The sequence below is a fragment of the Diceros bicornis genome, chromosome 8 (genome assembly GCF_020826845.1).
Source record: "Diceros bicornis minor isolate mBicDic1 chromosome 8, mDicBic1.mat.cur, whole genome shotgun sequence".
NCBI classification, from domain to species: Eukaryota; Metazoa; Chordata; class Mammalia; order Perissodactyla; family Rhinocerotidae; genus Diceros; species Diceros bicornis.
This window is the reverse complement of record NC_080747.1, coordinates 77537403-77565229: the sequence shown is the minus strand read 5'-3', so window position 1 is coordinate 77565229 and position 27827 is coordinate 77537403. Positions and strand designations below refer to the sequence as shown.

Below are 27827 nucleotides of genomic sequence, written 5' to 3'. Positions count from 1 at the left end.
CGGCCACGATGAGGCCGCGTCCCACGTATAGCAACTAGAAGGCTGTGCAACTATGACATACAACTATCTACTGGGGCTTTGGGGGGAAAAAAATAAAATAAATTAAAAAAAATTTAAAAAGAAAAGAAAAAAAAACAAAGAAAAAAAAGAAAATCTAGATGGCATTTACTAAAAAAATTGAAAGTGCTTTTATATTGCAAGCTCCTTCAAATGCATTTATTTTTGTATCCTCAACCTGGAACATAGCATAAATATTTACTAAATGAAGGAATGCTGATTACCAGCTATGACTTTCCACAAGACATTATGTTTCTACTGACTCAGATTTGTAGACCTGTAAATAAAACCACAATGCAATTAGAAAGGACACTTTAAGAAAGAAAATATACCTTCCAAAACTTCTGATATGAGATTTGATTTGTAGAAAACAAGCAAAATTACAATGAAAAACCACCTCTCCCCTTTTGTAGGGGGGGAAATCAACCTAGAAAATGCAGTTTCCAAAGAGCTGTATGACCTTTGGTAAATCACTTAATCTTCTTAAAGTTAACCTTAAGAACCTTATGATCTCAGGTAAGTCACTTAACCTTCTTAACGTTAACCTTAACCTTCTTAAAAAACTGAAGCTATTAATACCTCATAAGGTTCCTGTAAGAATTCACGAGAGAGCTTGGTAAATTGTAGAGCAATATCAAAAATAAGAAGATATTTATTATTATATAATAATGAATCAACTTGGCTTGAAACTAAGTCAGACATACCTGCGTCACCAAACATCAGCAAGGCAGCAGCAATTGCTCCATCCATAGTGCTTGTTGATTCAATCAACTAACAGAATGAGAAAAGATTAATGTTTTAAAAATAACACTTTAATAACAATTATTTCATAAAGTTATCAAAAAACAGTTATGTGTCACTTAACAACAGGGATACGTGCTGAGAAATGTGTCGTTAGGCAATCTCGTCGTTGTGTGAACATCACAGAGTACACTTACACAAACCTAGACAGTAGAGCCTTCTACACACCTAGGCTACCTGGTACTAATCTTATGGGACCACCACTGTGTATGCGTTGTATCAGTCATTGACCAAAAAAGTCGTTATGCCGCACATGACTGTATTTAAGAACAAATATATTAAATATACACAAGGTGGGGAAACAGGTATGTCACAGTTTAAGTCCATTAAGTCCTATGATAAATCTTCAGAAAACCTGGCTTATCTAAAAAGTCTGAACTTACCTAAGCATCTTAAAATGTATCAGATTTACTTATCACTATAAAGGAAAAATTAAAATATAGTCAAATATGTACAGTATATTCAAGGTTTTGGTAATTACAAGGTTGTGCACCGAAGTCTTAAAAACTTCCTACTTACGTGTCTAATCACTGGGTGTGTGTGCATATGTGAGAGAGACTGACAGACATTTATAGTATTTCTTATTTCTGAAAAAATAAGCCACAACTCTGCATTTTTTAAAAGCTAATGCTTCTTAAGATGAGTGGGATAAAGGGTTTTGATTTTCACTCTATTTTTGAATTGCTTGAATTTGTTCAAGAACATATTCGTATATTACTTACATAATTAAGTTTCAATATGCTATTTTTTACACTGTTCTATAACATTTTGGATTTCAGAAGAAACTGAACATCCCATATTTTGCTCTTGCTATAGTTTCCCATATTTTCAATGAGTTACTTGTTTTAAAAAGATCTTACTTTTATCAATAAGCTATTTTTGTATTAAATGAAAGGGGCTTAAATCAAATGAAAGTACTCTCTTCTATACTAGCTTTCCTAATCTTGGATCATCAGACACCCTGTCAACCCCTCCTCATTTTCAAAATAGCCAAAGCACATTCTTATCAAGCTCATGACTAAATTTATATTTTATAACTTATGAATTTTTTATATGGGTCTAAAAGCCTTCGTAGAGTAATTTATACATGTCATCTTTAAATCTCTTGAAATGATGGGGATCACCTGAAATCCAGATTACTTCAAGAGAGTGCTCTGCTTTGGAGCAAGTGATATGTTCAATTCCCAAAATTTCAGATACTAATTAATGAAACATACATACAAAGTCTGTATATCAATTCTATTTTCCCATTGTAATTATAAAATTAGAGATAAATATTTCTACAGGAAATAATTCCCCTTGAACTACACAAAAAAATCGGCAATCAAGCTAAAGTATTTTTCAACTGAGACTTGTTCCTTTATGTTGAATATTTTAATACTCCATCATGTTTATTCTGTTGAAAGCTCTTTCCAACACTGTAAGGGTTGCTACTAGTGGCTACTAATGGCTACATTTCCTTCCTTCTTTTTCTAGAAAAAAAATCACATCAGGAGGCAGGTAACACTGCTAGCAGAGAAAAATGGAGACCTAAGATACCACTAAAGTTTCATTTAGCTAACACTAAAAAGGTATCAAAATGATTTGGGAAAAAAAGATTCATGTTAAAAATATCAGAGAACAATATGAATAATGCAATCTACACTAGAGTTCAAACTAGCAGGTCCAAGACCACCTTTGGTTCCAACATGTTTTTTTGGGCTAAACAGTATTTTTGCTTTTTTCTTTCTTTAAATTAGTTTCCATAAAAAGTAACGAAGTACTGATACAACATGGATGAACCTCAAAACCACATGTTAAGTGAAAGAAGCCAGTCACAAAAGATCACATGTTATATGATCCAATTTATACAAAATGTCCAGAACAGGCCAATCTCTAAAGACAGAGATTAACAGTTGCCTAGGGCTGGGGGAGGGAAATGTGGAGTGACTTCTCACGGGTTACAGGACTTCTTTTCGGAATGATTAAAATGTTCTAAATTAAGATTATGGTGATGGTTGCACAACTTTGTAAATATACTAAAAACCACTAAATTATACACTTTAAATAGTTGATCTTTATGGCATTTAAATTATATCTAATAAAGCTATTAAATGGATGATCAACACTAAATAAAAACCCAGCCTTTCCACTTTACTTGAAAAATCTGAATATCTGATTAAAATGGGCTAACATCAATACTGTATGGCCATATCCTGCTGAAGCTAAGGAGCAGCTACCCCTTTTAGAAAAAGCATGTACTATATGGTATGCCAGTGTCCACCACTGCAGCCACCTGCCTAGCCCATAAAGATATGGTACCTCCTCAGCTGCAGATTAGGGGAGGGGAATTGGGGAGGTGGTGGTGACAATTAATACAAAGTGACAAAACTATCAACCTGCAATTAAATGATTCCCCTAAGATCATTCAAATCATTCAACTAATAAGTGATAGAGCTAGGGATAAACTATTACTAACCTTCAGAGATTTAGTCTCTATCTAAAACTTAATTGAATGGTCAATTTTTATTTCTCTTATAAGAGATACCTATTACAGTCAAACCACAGCCACCTAATTTTGTTTCTACAGTTCAATCAATGTTTCTCAGCAAGGGTGCTACTGGCAGGAAAATTCTATCGTTATGCAGGACTATCCTCAGTATTGTAGGGTGTTTACGTCCCTGGCCCCATGGCACTAAATGTCAATAGCAACCCCTGGTCATTATGAAAAAAAACAAAAACAAAAACCTCCTGACACTTCTGAGAGTTTCTAGTGGGAGACAGGGGAAGGGTCATCCCCATTTTAGAACCATTCAAACACAAAAAAATTCACAATCTATGTGAGCTATTGAGGGAAGCTCAAATTATTATATTATTTATAGGTGAATGAACCTCATGTATTAATAAGTTGACTCTCAACAAGTAAATCTCTGGCATTCACCTTTATAATTACATAAAATAAAAGTTACTAATTGTCTTCAAACATAAGGTATCTTTTGAAAAATGACTATGCACTAAATACAGTACTGCATATAGGAGAGATTTTAATCTTCGTTACAGCTATAACAACCAATTGCCATAAAAGGGTATAACCTTAAGCAAATCACTGTCACTTCTTTGTGGAAAAAGTTCCTTCAAGGTCTGAAGTTTAGCATCTTTAAGGTCTTCCAGTTCCGAAAGGTCTTCCAATTCTGAAATATCATTATTATTTCTACCTGCCATGGTAGGAAGGCCTTGGGACTCTTCATCTTCAGATGGTTCGGAACTAAAAATATTTTTAGAAAAAAACACAATATTTTAATGTATTACTAATGCAATCTATATCTATTAAAGATTAAAACAACTTTTTCATTTCAGTATTGTTAGGTATATAAATGTACAGTCCCAAGGTCAGCATACTTTGAAAATATCTCAAATTATCTGGGCTGGGATGGAAAAGAACAACAAATACCTGGCATTTTTTCTGTTACAATCCACACATATTTACTGCAAGCCCACCTTCTCTTTCCTACTCTTTTTTTTACCTGTACTCTGCATAAAAGATGAGTATTGTCATGTTGCTCCTGAGAAACTACGAAGCCTACACTAATACAAAGATAAAAGAATTTCCATGGGCTACCTACATGATCAGAATCTAAGTGTCAAAATTGGAATGGTCTCATTCAATATCAGAACCTCTGCCAGGAACAAAACATTTCTGCAGTAGGAAAGGAGCATTTACTCCACATAAGGCTTTATTCTATAACAACTAACTTCAATCTCATTCCATTTCAAGTTATGTGTTTACCCTATACAAAAGACATTTTGAGCCAAATTTTACTCCTCTATCTCCCAAACAGAAAAATCTCATTTTAAAATTTTGGTTTTCTATCATGGTAGACATTATGGAGATGAGAAAGTAGAAGTATAACAAATGGGTAGAAGTTATAAAGATCAGAGAAAGAAAGCAAGATGAGAATATAGTTAAGTATATTCCTAGTATCGTATCAGATAATGCAGACTTTGCTATGCAGCTAATTCTATTTTTAGACAGCTCTCTTAGACACATATCCAATACCTGTATTTTAGTAACTTCTCTATATCCATTCATGTTAGTTCAGTCGTGCCTGTTAGGGGACTGGTTATGCCTAAGAATCCCCTGAAAACATTTAAAAGCAGATTCTCAAGGACCAGGAATACATATTTGAACAAGCTTGAACTTGGAACTTTCTTCCTTTATCAATATGCCTGTCCTTCAGTATTTGAAGACAATTACATGTGCTCCCTTTCTATTACACCCAGACTTCTCATTCCTGATGTACTACTCAACTCTGAATTTTAACTCTGCCTCACCACGTTCATGCTCCCTACCTGATTTTGCCTCTTAGTTCACCGAGAAAATGAAAAGCATTCAGTTTGGAATCCTTTTACAATTCCTGCCCCGGATAACCACTTTAAAGATCCTTACTTTTCTGGCCATGGCAACCTTAACCTAGTGATCAGACTCATGATCAAACTCACATGCCTCTTGACGTAGTATTAATGTTGACCATGAATCTTATCATGCCTTGGGATTTAATGTCCAATTCACAGGAAATATAAGCGATAGAGGAATAAATTCAATACTACTATGAGGAAACAATCAGAAAAATCTATTTTCTCTAAGACTTAATCTCTTCAATAAGTTAAAATCCTTAAAAAAGAGGAGGAGGGGAGTGGAGCCCTTAAGATCAAAAGCGAGTTAAGAGTCATAACATCCAAATGCAGAGGATGTTCCTTGTTTTGGATCCTGGTTTGAAAAACCAGCTACAAAACACATGAAATCTGAATATAAACTGGGAATTAGATGACCTAGAGAATTGTTCACTGACAACAATATTTTTTGGGGGGAGGAAGGGGGATGTATAACCTAGTATTAAAGGGAGAAATGTTGGGATGTCTATAATTGACTTTAAAATACTTCAGCTAATAATAATAATTGTTTCAATGAAACAATGAAACAAACAAGGAAAAATATTAACCATTGTTAAATCTAGGTGATAGGTATATAGGTGTTCACTGTATATTCTTCCATTTTCTTGTATGTCTGAAGCTTTAAAAATAAAAGAAAAAATCTAGAAGAACAAGAGTTGCCCACTTCATGTTCTTTTCTCAGCTCTCAGATAAAGTCGTTCCCTTATGTTGAAGGTGAAGTCCCCTCTCAGTGCTCAGGGATTCTAGCCCTTTCTGCTTCCTACGGATTCTGCTTTAACTGTCTACTATCTTCTCTCCCAAATTGTTTCTCTCTGTTCAAGCTTCTCCTCCAAGCCTCCAATGTGTGCACGAGTGCATCAATTCAATGTGCCAGGGGATCTAGGCGTTGTGGACACAGCAGTGAGATGAGCAAACTCTCCTCTCCTTCACAAAGTTTCTGAGACTGATTTTCTACTTCCTCATTTCCTATATAGTTCTCAACTCACTGTTTTAAGATATAAAACAATCTTCTGCCCTACCATTTTGGTGAAACTGTTCTCTCCAAAGGCAATAATATCCTCTAAAATGTTGACTGTGATAAAAATCTTTCATTGGTTATCTATTCCTTTGTGGTCGCATACACTGCTGCTCTTCAAAAATCTGGTCCTATCCCCACCCTCACCCCATGGTTCTGCAGCATTATTACTTCTGATTTTCCCTTTAACTCTCAGCCTAACCCTAATCTCTGTAGAAGGCTGCTCTTCTTTTGCTCACCTTCTAGAATTGCCAGTGTTACCCAGGATTCTATCTTCAGCTCCTTCCTGTCTGTTAATGCTTCCTGGGAGATTGCATTACCTGCCAGAGTTTCCGACTATTACCTCTACCAGTGGTTCTCAAAAGGGGGGTGGTTTTGCCTCCAGAGGATATTTGGCAATGTCTGGAGACATTCTTGATTGTCTTGAATAGGGAAGTGCTGCTGGCATCTAGCTGGCAGAGGTCAGGGCTTCTGCTAAACATCCTATAATGTACAGGACAGCTCCTCAAACAAAGAATTATCTTGCCTAAAATGTTAATAGTGTCAAGGTTAAGAAACCCTGATAACCAAAATGGCCCATGCATGGGAACTGATTATAACTATGGAGCATTCTGACAATGCAGTACTACGGAGTCGTGGAAAAGAATAAGGATTTCTATGAGCTGATATGATTTCCAGGATATATATACCACTAAGTGAATAAAACAAAGAACAAAAGTATGTACACATATATGAATGTAGTGTGCTATCTTTTGTATAAGAAACAAGAAGAAAAAAGACATAGGAAAGGGAAACAAAGTATGACTAGAAACTACACAAACTGGTTAGTTCTGAGGTGGGAGGAGGGTGGGGGTTGGAAGGAGAAGGGACAGGAAGTAATACTTCTCTGAGCACATGTGTGAGTTCACCCTCTATGCAGAGTTATGATTTTTGGCATCTTTTTTACTCAAAAATAAAATTTTAAAAAAAGGGATAATGGAAAACCCCTAAAAGGAATACAAACAGAAATTAATGAACCAAACTATACTTCAAGTGAATAACATAGAGTAAAACTTAAATAAATAATCCAAGTACTTTGACCCTTTACGTTCAATATAAAGACAAAATAAAACTTATAAACAAATCTTGAACTCTTAGTGGGCTTAATGGTCAAGTGGTATGATTATAGCAATTCTGAAACTATTTTATATATACTCGATAACTGAGCAAATTAGTAAATGTACTGATATTGGTAGAAGCAGTTCTCACTGTCAGAGAAGGAAACACAGGAGGGGCAAGGAAGAGCCTTGTAGTGGTAGATCAGAATTAATGGTATCGTTATAAACTCAGGACTTAAAAAAACAAAAACACAACACTCACACATTTTCCCTCCCTCTCTCTTACTTCCTAGCCCATTCTGTTTAAAGGGCAATGACATAACCGCCACCTCACCCAATAGCAAAGAAAAGAACACCTCCTTTTCCCCAGATTTTCAAATATCATTCCCTACTAAAAGGAACCATTGCTACTTGGAGAAATGGCTAATTCTAATTTCAGGCTGGGATAGGCAAAGTACTAGTCTGGAACATCTTGTGCCGTAAGGGAGAGGCTGAAAAAGTGATAAGACCTTCTCAAAACCAGAGACCGCTTGAAGGGGCCCTTGCCTGCCAAAGCTGAGCAATTTGAACATCACAATGAATAATGATAGTAATGGATTATAATCCACTGAACAAATAAGCATCTATGACTCCATTTTTATATTTACTGTACTATATAAATATATGAATAAATAGGAAAGAAAGGGAAAATTCTATAGAATACCAAATAAAGTATAAGTTCTAGAATGCTAGTCAGAATACCACCATTTTGCAACTATCATTATAATAACTGATTCAGGCAAGAATCATCAATAGATACTAAAATTACTGAGTGCAAGTCCACTAGGGAAAAGGATCATTATCCAGTCTCAAAGTATCTCCCTACAGAGTAATCATTACAAAGGGGAAAATGGTAACCTTATAGGAGAAACCTAGCAGGTTTCTGAGTGGTTAAAGTTCACTTCACCAATAACGGGACAAAGTGATAACAGTGTGTCTCCTAACATGATACACTGAGAAGGACACAAAATCATTACGTAGTATTCCTGCCACTCATCTAAATTTAATTATGAAAAAACATCAGGTATACATAAATTGAGACATGGTAAAAAAACTGGCCTGTGACCTTCAAAGGTCAATATCATGACAAAAAAACACTGAGAAACTGTTTCAGATTAAATGAGTCTAAAGAGACATGACAAACTAAATCCAACATTATGATGCTAGGGAAAAAAATTACTATGAAATACTACTCAAAGTATGGTCCATGGACTGACTGCTAGTCCTCGAACTCAAACTGTTTGTTATCTGTCCGTGACAAGATAAGGAACTTACACCAGAATGTAAAACAACTACATTACTAAGCACATTGCTTAGTTCAGCAGATTTTTTTTTTTTTTCATTACAAGACTTTCTTGGTGAAAGAATCAGTGTGTTGATTTACATTCTAGGGCACATATCTTATTTATAAACCAGAAGTTTGAGTAGTACCATTATAAAGAACATTATTGGGATAACTGGTAAAATTTAAATATGGACTGTATTTTAGATAATAGTATTGTACCCATGTTAATTTTGTATTTCTGAATCTGAAATGCTACTTTTGTTATGTAAGAGAATGACCTTGTTCTTAGGAGATAAATGTGAAATTATTAGAGGCAAAAGATTCAGTAGCAATGTTAATTATTATTTATGAAGAAGGTGACAAGCAAATGTGGGGAAATGTTAACTATGACTGAATCTTTTTGAAAGGATTGTGGGAGGTGATTATATTATTTTTGCAACTTTCTTATAAGTTTAAAATTTTTTCAAAATAAAAAGTAAAAAGTGGGGTCCTAATATATCAATTTTCCTTAGGATTACCCACACAGATCTTTACTTTTTTTTATTTCAGAGTGAAGTTCAGGATAAAGGCATGTTTGTCATGGCTAATGATAAAAAGAAGTTCCTTTGAAGAGCAAGTCCTCCCCTTAGCAGCGGACAGTCTCGATCTCTCACTACTTCTTGCAGCACTTGCTTCACCTAGCTTCTGATCACACAACCTTTTAACTTTTCTCTTACTTCAATGACTACTCCTTCTCAGAACCTTCTACAGGTTTCTTCTCATCTCCCTTTTCCTAAAATCCAGAGTTTCCATGGTCTAAGTCCTTCAACAAAGAGATCTTCCCTTTTCCAGCTACACTAGGGTCACTTAGTGATTTCATCTAATCATATGACTTCACTTTTTTTTTGACTTTAAATGTCAAATCTATATTCTCACAACTCTGAAATTTAGATATGTAAGCTAGACCTCTCCCCAGAACTCAAATGTCCTAAATCCAACTGCCTACCTGATATCTCTGCTTAGATGTCTAAGAGTCTTCTCAATCACAGCATGCTCAAGACTGAACTTCAGATCTTTCCTTCAAAAGGTGCTTCCCAACCACACTCAAAACAGTATTCCTTATCTCAGTTAATGGTGACTCCATCCTTCCAGTTCCTCAAACCAAAAATCTCAGGGTCATCCTTGACTCCTTTCTCTCCCACCCCATATGAAACGCGTCAAAAAATCCTCTCTGTTCTACTTTCAAAGTGTATCCAGAATCTAACCACTTCTGGGTCTGGCCCAGTGGCATAGCAGTTAAGTTCGGGTGCTCCGCTTCAGTGGCCCAGGGTTCACCAGTTCGGATCCTGGGCGTGGACCTACTCAATGCTCATCAAGCCATGCTGAGGCAGCATCCCACATACAGCAGCTAGAAGGATGTGCAACTATGACATACAACTATCTACTGGGGCTTTGGGGAGAACAAGGGAGAAAAGGAGGAAGATTGCCAACAGATGGTAGCTCAGGGCCAATCTTCCTCAAAAAAAAAAAAAAAGTTTAAAAGAAAAAAAAAAAAAGAATCTAACCATTTCTTATCATTTCCATAAGCATTAGCCTGGTCTAAGCAGCCATAATTTCTTGCCTGGGTTATTACAACAGTATTCATGCTTCCACTACTGCTCCCCTACAGCCTCAAAGACCTTTTAAACATATAAGTCAGATTATGTTACTCCTCTGCTCAATATGCTCTATTAGCTTCCCCATCTCATCAGGAATAAAATATCCTCCACTAGGTTCCCATCTCATTTAGAATAAAAGCCAAACAGCCTATGGACTTAACATGATTAAGCCCCTCCTCTACCCTACTCCTTACCTGTAACCTCAGGTCCTTCACTCTGCATCTTTTGTCCCCTACTTTCCTCAAAAACACCAGGTGTAATACTACTTCAGGGTCATTGCACAGGCTATTCCCAATGCACAGGATACCATGCCCTGCCCCCACCATATCCATATGGGTCACCTTCTTACCCTCTTCAGGTCTTTGCTCAAGCATCATCTTCTCAATGAAGCCTTTTCCAACAGCGCTCTTTAGAAACCATGCCCCTACCACAGCCTTGAACTCCAAATTTCCCTTCCCTTTTGCCCATAATATTTATTATTTGACATATTGCATTTTTTACTTATTTATTGTCTTTCTACCTGACTATAATACAAACTCCATGCTAGCTCATAGAATGTGCCCAAAAAATGTTAAAAGGATTTGACACTGGGACTCAAGACCAAATCACAAAGCAGTTATAGATGAGCAAATGTACTTGTTAAAATAACTCCCCTATCTATGGAGGGCTAAAAAAATTAAATATCTGCTCTCACTAAACCTTTTATTGAAAGTCCCTGTTAGCCAGAAACACACACACACACACACACACACACACACACACACACAGTACCTCTCTACACCTCTAAGTTAGGGGAAAATAACCAAGATGCAGTCGGGAAAAGGCCAAAAAACAGGGAGCGGGGGCGTCACTAAAATATTTCATATTAAGTAACTTTTTCTGAAAAAATGTCACATGCAAATATAATGAATCTATTAGGTTGCTTACACTATAATCACTGTGTCTTTGTTGAATTTTTTCTCTTCAACTGTACTAGAGCAATTTGGGGAAATAATGTCTTCACTATCAGAAGACAAATCAATATACTGGATTCCTCTTTGATTCTTTAAATATGATATACTTGCTTTTCTTTCATTTTCTGGAGTTTCTGGAACACTAGAATCTTCTGCAAAAGAAGAAAAGTAGAAAGGTATTTTGAGCAATTTGAAAATAAAACAATTTGTTTTTGATAATTACAATCATGCACTAAAAATCTTTAACTTTATTCACTGTTTCCACTCTAAAACCAAAAATTCCTACTACTTTTTAAAGAAAAAATTAATAGTCAACAACGGCTGGTGTTAAACGATTTTCCATTTCACAGATTACTTACTAGCAAGAGGTGAGTGGAAATGGCAAAACAGAGGTTTGCGTTTTATATTCTAATCCTTTTCTCTCTGTGCTTGTATTTCCTAGTACCCAGTTCTTGCCTAAGAACATGAACACTAGAGCCCAAAAGAGCTGAATTTCAGTTGTGTCTCTTAGCCAAGTTATTTACTCTCTGTAAGTCTCAGTGTCCTCACCCGTAAAACAGAGATGCTAATAATCACAGGGCTAATGTGCACATAAAATCAGATGATATATCTTAAGCATTTAGTTCAGTAATTAGCACATGGCCAGTATCCGATAAACATTAGCTCTCAAGCAAACGCTGAATTACATCCCCTCTAAAATTCGTATGTTGAAGTTCCAACCCCCAGTACCTCAAAATGTAATGTATGTGGAGACAGAGCCTTCAAAAGGTGATTAAGTTAAAATGAGGCTATTAGGGTGGGGCCCTAATCCAATATGACTGATCTCCTTATAAGAAGAGAGAGACACTAAGGATGTGCATACACAGAGGAAAGGCCATGTGAGGACACAGTGAGGTGGCCATCTGCAAGCTAAGGAGAGGAATCGACACGAAACCAAACCTGTCAACACCTTGATCTTGGAATGCTAGCCTCCAGACCTATGAGAAAAAAAAATGCCTGTTGTTTAAGCCACCCATGCTGTAGTATTTAGTTATGGCAGCCCTCACAAACTAATAAAGTTGGCATCATCTGTCTGTCTAAAACGGGTGAGGTAAAGTATTCGACCAACATCTCCTATCTCCAAGGCCTGAGTTCAAAAATTACTCTCCCTTGTATATTCGAGGAAGAAGAGATCAGATTTAAGGAATTCATACTAAAGTGAAAGTAGTCAGTGCCTTGGTCTAGTGAGTGTATGTTAAAAAACAATGACCACATGAATCTTCAGTTCAAAGGTGTCAATTTAAAAAACAATAGCTACCATTAACTACTTTTTAGGTCACTATCAAGTCCTCAAGGGAAACACAAACATTTTTAATCCTCACAATAACCCCAAGGGCACACATTATATTACCATTTTACAGATAAACTAAGGTTTAGAGAAAGCAACTTACTCAAAGTTATACAGGAGAAAGTAGCAGATCTGAAATCCAAGCTCCAAAGTCTAAATCGTTACACTCTAAAACTCTTGGCCTCCCCCCATTAACTGTCACAAAACAGTAGCAAAAATTACTATGAGGCTCACGAGCTATATTTGTAAATAACATTAACCAAGACCTACATAACTACTATTTGCCTCAAGGATACAACAACACTTCTTTACTTCCTACAATGAAGTCCTAGCAACACCACCAAAAAGCAAATGATGTTTTTTCCAAAAGAACGATTTTATAAATGTAGACTGTGCCCTGGGTGAAAAACTTGGCATTGGAACAAATCACAGCTATGTTAACTGACATAAATATGAAGACAATTACAAACTCTGATAATTATGGAAAGTAATAAAATTATAGTCCAACTCCTGTAAAATAAGTACAAAGGTACTACAAACTATGCTTTTACGAAATGTTCCTGATATATCACAAATCACACATAAAACTAAAAATTTAGATCTTTACTATATCAAAAATATTTTTTTTTTTGGTGAGGAAGATTGGCCCTGAGCTAACATCCCTTGCCAATCTTCCTCTTTTTGCTGAGGAAGATGGGCCCTGAGCTAACAGCCGGGCCCATCTTCCTCTATTTTGTATATGGGATGCCGCCATAGCATTGGTTGACGAGTGGTGCCTAAGTCCGTACCTGGGATTCACACCTGTGAACCCCAGGCCACTGAAGCAGAGTACACGAACTTAACCACTATGTCACTGGGCTGGCCCCTCAAAAATCTGACCTAAAACTAATGCACATCATTTGAACAGTTCAACAATGGTGTCCTGCTTTCTTATGTTTTAAAAGGGCTATGGCAAAATGATTTGGATTGGCCACTTTTCTTATAAAATCTCTTTATTCAAAATGAAGAATAACCTTTTCAAAACTAGCCATTTAAATACCTAACTGCTTGGGGGTCTAAAAATTCTATTAGAGTATTAGGAAAACTAGCATTTCTTGAACTTGATTACATATTCATCTTTTCTTTAACTTTCTCACCTTATTTTATACAGATTATAGTACAAAAATATATGGTGAAGACATACCAATTTTTAAAACTAACGTTTAATATACTTAGTTAACGAGACAGGAAAAAAAAAGGTAGTGTGGCTTACTCTCCATGTACTCAATTACTTAGAGCTTTTACTGGATATATAATATATACCACCAAAATACATACATTAAACATGAAAACTGCACTGAAACCAAGTGGCATCCCCATAGCCTGACTGGCTGGTGACTAACAGAGGAAGTGGTAGGGTAATACAAGGGATGAGGGAAGGTTATAAAACAACAGCATTTCTCAAAATCAGGACCCCTTTGCACTCTTAAACATTGAGGGCCCCACAGAGCTTTTGTATATGTTGGCTATATCTATGAAATTTACCATATTAGAAAATAGAAACTTAGAAAATGTTTAAATATTTATTTATTAAACACATAAATAATATATTTTTATGAAAACTATACCTCCTCTCCTCACTCCACAAATTTAGTGAGAAGAGTGGCAATGTTTTACATTTGTATTTGAAAATCTCTGGTTTAACAGAAGATAGCCAGATTCTCATATTTGCTTCTGCAATTAATCTGTTGTAGTATTGCTTTTGTTAGGTTTATGAAGATAATCATGCCTCCCACAGTTATATAGTTAGGGAAGGGAGGAATATTTTCATAGCCTTTTTACATTACTCTTCATTGACACTAAACCCAAATTTTTAAAGGTTAGCTGCAATGTGGAATCTGAAACCATATGAATAAACTTTTGCATTGTTTTATTAAAATCCACTGTCTGTCTTGCACTTTAATGGACCTTTATTAACCCATGCATTATTTTGTAACACCATGTGTGGGGAGCCAGCCCGGTGGTGCAGGGTTAAGTTCACGAGATCTGCTTGGGCGGACCGGGGTTCACAGGTTCGAATCCAGGGGCCGCACCAATGCACTGCTCACCAAGCCATGCTGTGGTGGCGTCCCACATACAAAACAGAGGAAGATGGGCATGGATGTTAGCTCAGGGTCAATCTTCCTTAGCAAAAAAAAGAGAAGACTGGCAGTAGATGTTAGCTCAGGGTCAAGCTTCCTCGCCCAAAAAATTAAAAAAAATTATATTCATCAATATCACCACTGATTTCTAAATATCTGGAGACTGTCAAACCCACAGTAGTAAATAATAGTTTTCCACAATCCAAACTTTCCTTTGAAAATTGGAATTTTAGCTATTGCAATAAATACTATCATTTGTTTTCCTTGATATCACTGTTTATTTTTGAGAAAATGTCTGCTAAATACCTAAGTCTGCATAACTATAGTTTGTCATTCTTTCAAGTAAAAATGGTGTTCTGTGAAAAAAACGACAAGCTCAGCTCACAACTCAAAGCAATTATTCAAATGCTTTCCCTTGAGATAACCATTGTACTCTGGTGTGCAGCAAAGGGCAGTTCACATTTTGTTTCACAAAATATTAAAAAGATGTCTACTGATAAGTTGAGATTTAACAAAAGTAACAGTTTTTACCGTCTTATCAAAAACATTCTTAAGCGAAAGTGGCATTTAAAAAATTTTAAGAACACAATGATTAGTAGGACAGATTGGAGTCTTAGCCTTGATCGGTGATAGGGCATCAGCAATTTTACCTACCATTGCTTTTGCACCATTAGTGCAAATATCGTCATAGCAAAAAAGGCAAGTAACGTCTTAATATTATTATAAAAATAGTTTTGATCTTGTCAACCCCCTTTCGGGTTTTAGGTTCACAGACTACACTTTGAGAACTGATGAGATACAGTAAAAGCTTGTTTGTATAAAATATCAACTTTCCAACACAGTCAATAATCTAGAATTAGAATAGTGCTGAATGCTCAGATTTGTTTGTTTGGACTATTTTTGAAAGTAAGCAACAACAAAAACAGCTAAGAGCCAATGGTCAAAAAGATATTCCTGATGCAATGATGCTTTCTGACCCAAAGCAAACAAGCACTTTTAAGCAGCAGCACAAAGGAGACAGGAAACAAAAAAGAAAAATACAAAAATCAAGGAAGGAATGGCGAAAAGCAGAACAATTATGAAGACAATTGGCTACTATTCAATTCTGACATTTGCTGAATGCCTTCTGTGTTTAAGACACTGTACCAGGAGGTAGGGGATAGTAAAGAAAAAAAAGTTACAGTTCAACTTCCCCTAAAGAAACTAATAATAGGAGCTAAGTAGCGATGTACACAAATAACTATGTTATGAGACATAATTTGTGCCATGAGAGAAGAATAAACAAAATGCTAAAGTAACATGAGGAAAAACAGCCTGTCCGTTCATATAAAAACAAAAAAGCCTATCATGTTTTAGAGACAGAAAATGATGATATTTTCTCATTACCAAAGGTAATGGGAACCTGCATCATTAGCATATGGAAGAAGATTCCAAGGTTCCAGGGAGTAGTTCCAAATGAAATTCCTCACGAGTGGAATGCACAAGAGAAGACAATCGTCTATCTCAAGTTTTTCCAGTATGCTTGCACCCATTCTCATATCTCAGTCCACTTTCCATGAAACAAAAGAAGCATTTAAGCCTGCCACTGATTTCACCTTTCCAAGTGTTGTCTAAGACTAAGGACCACTCAAAAACAAAAACAAAAAAATCACTACTGGGAGACTATGAGTTCACACGGAAATAGTCTAAATCAATTTGATAATCCACAAATAAAGGTGATCTCCCAAAGTAAAATGAAAACACATAAATCTTTACACCTGTCCTGCAGATTTACGCTAGTGTGCCACTTTTGATATTCTAATCGTGTATTGCTCTACATGGTTCACTTCTCTAACACGGCAACTGATTTTCAAAGCACTTGCTTTGAATACCAAGTAAAGCACATCACATATTTGCTCTTTTAAAAGAGTTATTACCAAAACAATAGATTATAAAATCTGGACAGTCTTAATTTGAATGTCATAGTAGATAGGGAAATACCTGTAGCATCTTATACAAATTAAACTATCTCTCTGAGGAAAGCTCTAGAAAAAAACAAAGAATACACTGAATACAAGACTGATGAGTAGTTTCTAATACACCACTCTTAAGCTGAAATGAGAACTGAGAATGAAGAAACATTTCAGGTTTAAGCCAAAAGAAAAGATAGAGATAAATAGAAAAAATGTAAAGGAAAAAAGAAAGTCATGCTTTTAACAGTGGACAAGGCAAAAATGTTAAACCTGAGAGAGGTACTTTTTAATAACAGAATTTATACCCACAATAAAAATATAAGTGACATACGTCACAACTGCATACGAGTAATGAAATGCATAAAGACTGCAGGATATATAAGACAAAAAGTCAACAGAGACAAACATGAGGCTTTGACTCTCCTCCCTAAGCTCTTAAGAGAGAAGAAAGCACAAAAATAATTAAGATATAGAACAGTGTTTTTCAAACATGTTTGATTGGGACTCAATGTAAGAGACACATCATAGATTATCACCCTAAACACACACAGACTGTTAGATAGACAGACATATATAACCAAAACAAAAGTTTCAGAAGCTTTACTATAAATGATACTTTGTTAATTTTCTACTTATTCTACTCCATTAAAAAATAGTTAGGGCCGGCCCCGTGGCTTAGCGGTTAAGTGCGCACTCCGCTGCTGGCAGCCCGGGTTCGGATCACGGGTGCGCACCTACGCACCGCTTCTCTGGCCATGCTGAGGCTGCGTCCCACATACAGCAACTAGAAAGATGTGCAGCTATGACATACAACTATCTACTGAGGCTTTGGGGGGGACAAACATAAATAAAATAAAATCTTTAAAAAAAAATAGTTAAATGTATTTAGTCAGGATCCAAGAAATTGACTTTATGACACAATGTTTGTGATTTACAGTTTGAAAAAAATGATATGAATAATAAAACTCATCTATTATTTGGCATATAATTAAATCTATACTTAGATTATGTCTTTTTTTTTCAAGTACTCTGAGAATGGTCACAGAAATTGTGTATTAGGCCACAAAGAAAATCTCAGTAAATGTGCCAAGAAAGAAACACCACAGACCATATTCTCTGGTCACAAAACAGTGCAAGTAGAAGTAAATGTTGATAAAAACACTGAAGCAAAATTTCAGCTACCTAGTAATTTAAAAAAGAAAGAAAAACTTAGAAACCACTTGGAACTTTCAGGTCAAAGAGCAAGAAAAAACATAAAAAACCTACAATACATCATATATGTCGTAACACTACAAGATTTAAAATAATGTGGTAAACTAATGTAAGATTAGAGAAACAGATTAATGGCCCATAGATGAAAATATACATGGAAATTTAGACTATAATGATGATGTTTCAAATATAAGAAAAAGGATTTGTCAATAAATGGTTCTGGGACAACTGACTAGTAAATTTCAATGAGCAAAGGAGAAAACTATCATCCTTTCTTTAGTCCTTATAACAAAATAAATTCCAGATGAGATATAAAGTTAAAAAAAATCAACACAAAAACCAACTCATGAGCCAGCCCTGATGGCCTAGGAGTGGTTCAAGTTCCAGTGCTTACTGCGTCCACGGCCCGGGGTTCACGTCCCGGCCACGGAACCACACCACCTGTCTGCCAGTCGCCAAGCTATGGTGGCAGCTCACATAGAAGAACTAGAACGACCTACAACTAGGAATATACAACTATGTAGTGAGGCTTTAGAGAGGGGGGAAAAAAAGAGGAAGATTGGTGACAGATGTTAGCTCAGGGAGAATCTTTCCCTGGAAAAAAAAAAAAAACAAGCCAAAAACCAACCCAACTCGTATCCATTCGTTTGGCTATCAAAAAAAAAAAAAAAAAACAAACCCAACAGAAAATAAGTGTTGGCACGGATGCAGAGAAACTGGAACCCTTGTGAACTGTTGGTAGTAATGCAAAATGGCGCAGCTGCTATGAAAAACATATGGTGATTTCTTAACGATCCAACAATTCCACTTCTGGGTATATACCTGAAAGAACTGAAATAAGGGTCTCGAAGAAATATTTGTAAACTCATGTTCACAGCAGCATTATTCACAATAGCCAAAAGGTGGAAGCAACCCAGTGCCCATCCATAGATGAATGGATCAACAAAATGTAGATATATATACAACGGAATATTTTTCAGCCTGAAAAGTAAGGAAATTCTGATACATCTTACAACATGGATGAACCTTGAAGACATTACGTCAAGTGAAATAAGCCAGTCACAAAAGACAAATCCTGCATGATTCCACTTTTATGACATAACTAAAGTAGTCAAATTCATAGAGAAAGAAAGTATAAGGGTAGCTGCCAGGGGCTAGGGGTAGGAAGGAATTGCTTAATGGGTAGGGTTTCAGTTTTTGCAAGATGAAAAGAGTTCTGAAGACTGGTTGTACAACAATGTGAATGTACTTAACACTCCCTGACGTGTACACATAAAGTTAAGATGGTAAATTTTATGTTATGTATATTTCACTACAATGAAAAATATAATTAACACAGATGTGCTAGAAGAAAATATGGATGAATTTATTTATAATGTGGTAGTAGGGAACACCTGCCTGATCAGGACCTAAAACCCAGAAGCCTTAAAGAAAAGGATGAACAAACTGACCACATAGAAGTGTAAAATTCTCCATCGCAAACAGGGAATTAAAAGAATAAAAATACAAATCACTTAACAGAAAAAGAAAAAAAGAAAGGAACACAGAAAAAATCCAAACGGCTAATACATTTATGAAGACATACTTAAACTTAAAAATAAAAAAGTAAAGCAATTATATTGCCTAATAGCCTGACAAGATTTAAAAAGTTCTCAATATTTTGGCCTGTTATGAAAAAGCAGACATCTGAAAACCAAGCTGTAGTCTGGTGCAAACTGGTAAAACTTTTGTGTAGGGTGATTTGGCAATTACTGAAATATTACTTATATTCCCTCTAATCTGATAATTCCATTTCCAGGAATTTTTCCACAGATTGCACATATGCAAAAATATCTGTGTACAAGGATGGTCACCATGGCATTCTTTTGAAAGCAAAAACATGAAGAAAAAAACCAAAACAACCAATGTCCGTCAATAGGAAACTATATAAATTATAATACATCTATATAATAAGACACTCTGTAGTCATTTAAAAAAATTGAGGTATAGCATATTTTATATGGACTGACATGGAACGTATAAAAAATTCTATTCTTTAATTAACAGCAAGTTGCATTACAATACCTATATTAATATAATGCTATTTTAGTTTAAAAATCTGAAATATAAACAGGTAGAAAAAAAAGTGAAAGAATAGACACCAAAACTAAACAAGGATTACAGAAGATTCTCTCTTCATTATACAATATTGTATCATTTAGTTTTTTATATAACATTTTATTTTGAAGAAAACAATAGCTAAGCATGGAAAGTAAAAAGGTAGAGAAGGAAAACACATACAAAAGAGGTACATTTAAAATGTACTTAAGATTTTTACTTAAGTATGAGTACTCATTGTACTTTCTATTAAAACAACTCAACAGCAACCCTTTTACCAGGTACTGCTTTTCAATTAACACTAACAGGTATTGAGAAACTAGAATGACTATCTAAAGATACAGTGATGATTCACATTTTGGGCACACATCTAAAAAGGACTAAGTATCACCCGATGGTTACAGAATCATGACACCAAAATGATACCCTAAGCTTTATCATTCAAAGGATCATATCCATTTTACTGTTTGTAGGGACTTCAGAGGAACATCTAGACAAAGGCAGTGATGTCCAAAAACGCTGATGTCTTATTCAAGATCACACAATCTGTACGTGGCAGAGCAGTGCTCTCTGGAAATCTTTTTGATAACTGGTATAACTTTAAACTCTTTTTCTCACTAACAATGGTTACTTTCAACATGACAACCACATTAAAATGGCAATCACTTTAGAAGACAATCTATTTCACCAAGAAAAGAAATTCATCAAGCATAAACTAAAACTTTCCTCCATTTCAACCTCAAAATAACCTATGAACCCATCGATTTTTATCTTTCACTGTTTCTCCCCCGGTAAACTGTGTCTCTATTCCTTTGCAAAGTTAAACAGTCCAGCTGTGCTCCCATTCCCATTCTCTTGATGCCTCTCTTCAGATACCTCCCCTCCCTTCATCCTTTTCCTCTTCACTAGCTTCTTGTCCTTGGTCAACAAATATGCTCAATTTTCAACTGTCCTGAAACATCTTTTCTTGACATTGCTTCCCTGTCAAGCTGCTTCTCTCTTCCCTTCTTGAACGAATAGTCTTCACCTCCTTACCTTTCTACTGAAACTGTCTGTTAAAGATCAACAGTAACTTTTAATTTCCAAGGAAAGTGGGGTCTCATCAGTCCCCATCCAACTTGACTTCTCTATAGCATCTGATATTGTTCATAATACACCAAACTGGAAACTCTCTTTCTTTAGCTCCCAGGGCCTTATCATTTTCTATGACTATTCTAATCATCCTTTATATCATATCTTTCATTGGTTTCCCTTCCTTTGTCCACCACTAAATGTTGATGCTTCTTAATATACACCTTGCTTAAGACATTTTTTGGTTTAGACCACTCTCTGAGCTCCAACTCTAATGTTCAACTCTTTCCTAGACCTTGCTACTGAAATATGAGAGGTGATTCAAACTCAATATGTTTTAGTATCTTCCTCCTAATCCTACTTGCCTAATTCAGTTGATAGTGCCACTCAGCCATCCAACCAAGTTGGATTCAAGTTATCTTTAAATCCTCCACATTTAACTGATCATCAAATACCATCTAACACACGTCACTTAAAACTTTCCTAAACTGCCTCCTCTGTCATCTCTACCGTCATTTCCCTACATTTAGGCTTCAATGAATACAACAGCTTCATTAATGGCTTTCCCATACTGAAATGCTCTAAAGCGTGTACCAAATAAAGTCCATCCTCCCTGACCCCTCACAACCCAACAGTTTACATTTCTATCTTTTCAGCTTCATCTATATTGCCCTAAACCTCCTCTTCCATAGATAACCTCTCCGTTCCCATACACATACCACAGACTCTTCAAGGCAACATATATTTTCACCCCTTGTTCACTGAATAAGCAATGTTCATTGTTTAGGGTCCACTCAAAATCATCTATGACTTTTCTTGATCCTCCCCAGGAAGAATGGATAATTTAATCATTTGTGAATTGGATTATGGTCCTACACTGCTTAATATCCTCCCCTATTACATGAGTTATGTACCATTTTAACTATATAAATTTACATGTCCTTTCCTCTCAGTGCTCCTTGAGGATCATGCTTTGTTCATATTTTTATCGTTTGTGCATAAAACACTGTAGGCTCACTCATCTGCCATTGCTTTATTCCCTCCAAACCCACTATGCTCCCAAAAAAGTCAAAGAAAAAGGAGAAATAAAGTATAAGCAATAACCATTGATAACTTTGGCCACTGTGAGAGTAAAATAAACCTGGGGAGGGGAGGAGGGAAGGTACCCACAGGTTAAGTGTATGCCCTCACATCCAAAGACTGGATTAAAGGAGACTGTCCTCGGGCCATGCTGTGGCGGCGTCCCACATAAAGCAGAGGAAGATGGGCACGAATGTTAGCCCAGGGCTGATCTTCCTCAAGGAAAAAAGGGGAGGATTGGCATCGGATGTTAGCTCAGGGCTAGTCCTCTTCACAAAAAAAAAAAAAAAGAAAGGAGCCTGTCCTGTACCAAAAGTAAAGTATCCATGGCTGAAGAATGCCTGATGGCTAAGGGACTGTTTCAAGATCATAGGGAGCAGGAGAGATATTTTAAAAATATGTACAAAGTACTAATATCACCCACTTACCAACCAATACTCCTTCCTTCAACACGCCAGTCACTGTTCTGAGCAATGGGGATGAATAGGTGAACAAGACAGACAAGATCTCTGCTCTCATGGATCTTATACAGTCATGTGTCACATAACGTTTTAGTCAATGACAGATTGCATATACGACGGTGGTCCCATAAGATTAGTACTATATAGCCTAGCTGTGTACTAGGCTATACCATCTAGGTTTGTGTAAGAACACTTTATGATGTTCACACAATGATGAGGTCGCCTAAAACACATTTCTCAGAATGTATCCCGTCATAAGCAATGCGTGACTGTATTCTAATAAGGGGGAGACAAATACATAATGTAATGTTAGGTAGTAATAAATATTATACAGAAAAATACAGTGAGTAAAACTGGGGGGGAGGGGAGTTGCTACTTCAGAGAAAGTGATCAAGTGAAGGCCTTCTAAAAAAGGTAACATTTCACTAAGCCCTAAGGAAAGAAGGAGCTGACTCATATGCAAATATCGGCACAAAGGGTCTTGGAGGCAAAGAGCAAATGTGAAGAAGGAAAGACTGGACTGTGCTTGGCATATTCAAGGAAGAGTGTATCTGCTGCATAGTAACTGAAGGAGAATGGTAATGAATAAAATCTTAACTCATATTAGATAAAAGAGGAATAGCTGAAAAAGAGTGATTACAGGTCATCTCAACTATACACAATTTCCATCCTATAAGCTGACTTAGATCCTAACCTACTGTAAATAAATACAGCACTATCCTGCAATGGCAGAGTAAGTTACCATATGATGATAAAGAAAGTAAGGTCAGTATTTGTACCCCAGTGATGATTCCCCAATCTCCATATCCAGTCCTGATCTTAAATCTAACTTCAGTATCTTGTCCTCGCCATAGGCCCAAGCCATAACACTCAATTCAGCAAGCCCCCCAACCCCACACTGTTAAGTTGACTTTGGTCTACTCCAACACACTAAATTGCAGACAGCACCTTTGATTCTTAGCTCAATTTTCAAATGCATGCCCAATAGCTTATGATGGGTACTTCATACCTATTCTGATGTACAGAACTATCCTTTTATTTATTCAATTTATCCAAGCGAAAACTCTTAACATTCATTTTATCTCATTCCTACCATGGATCTTGTTGTAAAACCTTGCCCTTCTCTTACTTGGAAATCTCTCACATCTTGTTCTCCATTTCTACTGCCATCAAGTTTACATTATAAGAGCTTCTTAAACGATTTCTCTCCCTTCAAACCGTACTCTCTATAATGTACAGTACTCTCAATTGCTAGACTGATTTTTCCACAAAATAACTAAATAACTTTCTTTCATCATCTTACTCTTCTATCTGCAGTCTTTAATGGATCCCTAGTACCTATAAGGTAAAGCCTAAACTTAGCTTTAGTTTTCAAGATTCTCTAAAACTCAGTATCATTTACAATAATCTTTTCTTAAAGCAAAGCTCTCTATTTCTAATAGGATGAATTCTCAACAATCCCAGAACAAACTTTCCCAGTGTCATCAAGACTCACTATGTGATTGATTCCTAAAGGCAATCTTAGTTTCTAAGAGGAATTTATGTGTGAAAAGAAAAAGTCCCAATAAAGAGAAAATGAGTGAAGTCTCTTCAAACAGAAAGAAAAAGGCAGAAAAACATCTTTTGATTAGAAAAGGCAAATAAGAATTTCACATTACTCATGTTGATAAATAACTAAAACATTCCACTCAATTCCAGTTTACAAAATGCTTTTATTTTAGAGACGAAAAAATTGTGGATCTCAGATTTTAAGTGACTTGTCCAATATCCCCTTTAACTAACATGAAACAGAGACTTCTAAGGACTCAAAATCCCATGCCTACACTCTGACTTTCCCTGCCCTAACTACATAAGAAATAGATTAATATATTTACTGTTAAAATACTAAAGTACCTGGATGTTTAGACATTAAATACAGCATGTTACGCAAATCAAATATCTGTTGAAAGAACAAATGGATGTCACTCCTGTGCTTAAAATCCTTCAGAGGTTCCCCACAGAATTCAGACAAGTTCAAAACTCTTTAGACAAACAAAGCCTTTCAAAATTGGACTGCTAACTTTCACTTAATACAACCTACCAAATCATTCCACCATGTTCCAATTACACCAGAGAAGTTTGAAATGTTATTCTCATGTTAACTTGTAGGGACTCTACCATCACCGTTGCATTTAGGTAGAAGATAGCAAACAAAATAGGGATACCAAGGGTGAAGACATACATATTACCAATCTTGTCAGGGCCACATTAACTTAGAGCTGCTTGTGAAATATTTAGTTTTGCATTAAAAAAAAGGTATTATTGAAATAAACATTAAAGCTTTTAATATCCCTCTCACCCCTCATAAGAAACTGTATAATGTAAACAATTAAAAGTTTATGCTCAGGAATTAGATTGCTTGGATTTGAATTCCATTTCTACCAGCTTCCTAACAACTTAACCTCCCTGGGTCTCATTTCTGCAAAATATGGATAACAATATCTTGCGTGATTGTTGCGCAAATTAGAGAATGTGAAACACTCAGCACTATGCCTAAAACATAGTAAGAGTTCAAGTATAATCTAATTGTTAACTGTCCAGACAACACGGATTAAAACAGAGATGCTAATTTTTGGCTTCTCAAATCCTACTGTCCATGACAATCTGCTGAAGAGGTTAAAAATGGTTCATTTACCATGAAGAACACTAATTATTCATTTGTACTTTGGAATCTCCAGGAAGTCAAGTGGTGGCAAAATATGAATGTGATCTGATTTTCATTTATTCACAGTGGTTGTCTTCAAGCACCTTGAATAAAGTCTAGCTCACAGCAGGTGATCAATATTTTTTGGAGGAATACTGGAATGAATGTAAACATCTGGCAATAACAGCCTCAAAGTCTATCGTAGGGCTGAATCACCTAGTTTCTCTTCCAGTAGCAACCATTCTGACCTAATGATGACCTAAATTCTGATTTCAACTTCCATCATTGGGCCATATTCTAAGAACGCATGTAAAAGTGAAGCAACTACGGACGGATACTCAGTTGGAGGCACAGGGTGCCTATGGCAGTGAAAAGCTGTATCTAAAAGGGCATGGTGAAGGACAACACATCAGTATGTATGATCTCAAGAATAAAAATTAGAATGTCTTGCAGCTTTCATCTTTTAAAAAAAATCTCTTGACGCTACATCAATTTGCAACGTTGTAACTCACCTGTTTTTTCAGTTAAATCTGAATCAGGGGTGCCTGCCCTGCTAACTTCCCCTTCAGCATTCTCCTCTTCAGCACTAAGAGAAATTGGTGAAGAAGGGCCGGGCTGGGAGAGCTGAGGGGTTGCTTCAGGCGCTTCCTCAATCTTACTCCTTTTCTCAAAGCGAAAACGGTCCAGGTTGAAAAGATTCATACTGGTAGAAACCACCACCCTGAGGGATTGGGAGCTTTAAATGAACTATCTGCCGGGAAAAAATAAAGAGAAAAATAGGCCATGAAAACAATATAAAATACAAAGCCATAGCAGTTCATTCCCAAGGCAGCTAAGAGATCGCAAACATGCTAGTGGCTCAGGATGATTATTATGGCTGCGCCTCATTGTTAGGCCACAACAATCAGAAGGTGCTCAGGGATACCTTTTAAAAATTTCCCATTGCTCTCTTCACTCGCCTTCGTCCCCCCCCTCCCCCCTCCCGCCCCTCCTTCCTGGGACCACGAGCTGACCCTCGTGCAACCTCCTCTTACCCCAGCACGCGCAGGCACGTTCCCACTCCAACCCCCCTGCGGGCCGCGCGCCCGCCCACAGTGAGAGGCTCCCTGCACTACGGTGCTCCCTGCCTCGAGAAAGGACGTGCGAGGGCCCGAGCCTCGACACGGCGGGACACAAAGAGGCCAAAGAAGGGGAGCGGCGGAGGCCGTGCTGGCGGGCACCCGCCCGGAAGTTGACGCGGCGCGATCCCAGCTGAGAGGAAGCCGATAGGATCAAGAAATCACAAGGAAGGTTCAGAGGTGGAGAGTGTGCTGCGGCATCTCTTTTCATGCTCACTCCCTTGCTCTCTTTCATTTCTCCCCGAGATACTTACACTCTTGCAGCCTCGATGCGATGTAACAAAGGTTGAAAAGAAAAAAAATAATTCTCGGCGTGGGGGGGACGGTAGCCGGGCCGGGACCTTCCTAAAAAGCACGGAGAGTCCCAACGAGCGCGTAGTGATGACGCAACACGCAGCCTAGGCTTTTTTCTTCCCCAGCGACGCGAGAGCGGAAAGTGTCCAGGCGCGCGCTGTTGTCATGGTAACTGGTACCCGCCTCTTTGCCTGGGAAGCGCGCTTCTGCCTGTTTCTCCAGGTTGGCTAGGGGGTTGTTAAATAGAATAATAACAAATAGCACAATAACTATAAATAGCATAATAAGACTATATAGTGTAATATTTGATATATTATAATCTATAATATTTTATATAATATATAGACAGTATGATAATATTGTGCTAGGTTGTTTTATGTGTATAATCTCAACCCTTACAAGAAGGCTGTCTTTACAAAGTAAGGAAACAGGCCTGCAGATGTTAAGTAATTATTAGTAAGGGGTAAAACCCGGTATGTTGAGCTTCAAAGCATAGGAACTGCCTCCCCACTAGTTAGCTGCGTTGTTCTTAGGTGGAATATGACAATTCCCCTATCTTGATGGAAATATTATCTTAAGAATATTTACTCTCTTTGTTCTAACGTTAGACTAAACAAGCAATTTTCTGAATTGTAATTTGATCCTCTGGTTGACATTTCCCTGAAAGAGGAAATGCTACAAATCATTATTCTGCCAAATACATCAGTCATTGTAAACTTAAATTGGCATTCTGTTTTATAAATCAGTGTTTTGAATTGTATAATTATAACATGAACCCACAATTTTATCAAATATGGCGTGCTTGTAAAATCAAGTGTCTGGACCCATAAAATTCAGAATCAAAGGCTGAACAATTGGGATTTCCGTTATACCTATCTTTGATATCCCATGAAATGCACCAGCTTTATGCACGCATGTTAAATGATATGATTAAAGGATATATCAACTGATAAATAGTAAATTGTTTTTGATGAAGAATATTTGCTTTAAGATTTGCTCTCTTAGCAACTTTCAAATATGCAATATGGTATTATTAAGTATAGTCACCATGCTATACACATAATACAAAAAAGAATATTTGCTTTATATTTAAACAG

At 36.6% G+C, this 27827-nt stretch overlaps 1 protein-coding gene across 4 annotated transcripts in view; it reads right to left on the bottom strand.

Annotated features, from left to right (window-relative positions):
- SMARCAD1 (SWI/SNF-related, matrix-associated actin-dependent regulator of chromatin, subfamily a, containing DEAD/H box 1) overlaps positions 1-26794 on the bottom strand; it is a 77426-nt gene extending 50632 nt beyond the window's left edge. For 3 of the 4 annotated variants that reach the window (XM_058547514.1, XM_058547516.1, XM_058547518.1), the window contains exons 1-5: positions 26691-26794; positions 25831-26069; positions 11290-11467; positions 3931-4102; positions 762-828 (exon numbers count right to left, since the gene is read on the bottom strand). In XM_058547514.1, the coding sequence (XP_058403497.1) occupies positions 762-828; positions 3931-4102; positions 11290-11467; positions 25831-26020 (607 nt within the window). In that variant the 5' untranslated portion in view covers positions 26021-26069; positions 26691-26794. Of the gene's footprint in view, positions 1-761; positions 829-3930; positions 4103-11289; positions 11468-25830; positions 26070-26352; positions 26624-26690 lie in introns of those variants that run through there. The other variant, XM_058547515.1, reaches the window with a different exon arrangement.
- Positions 26795-27827: the final 1033 nt, after the last annotated feature.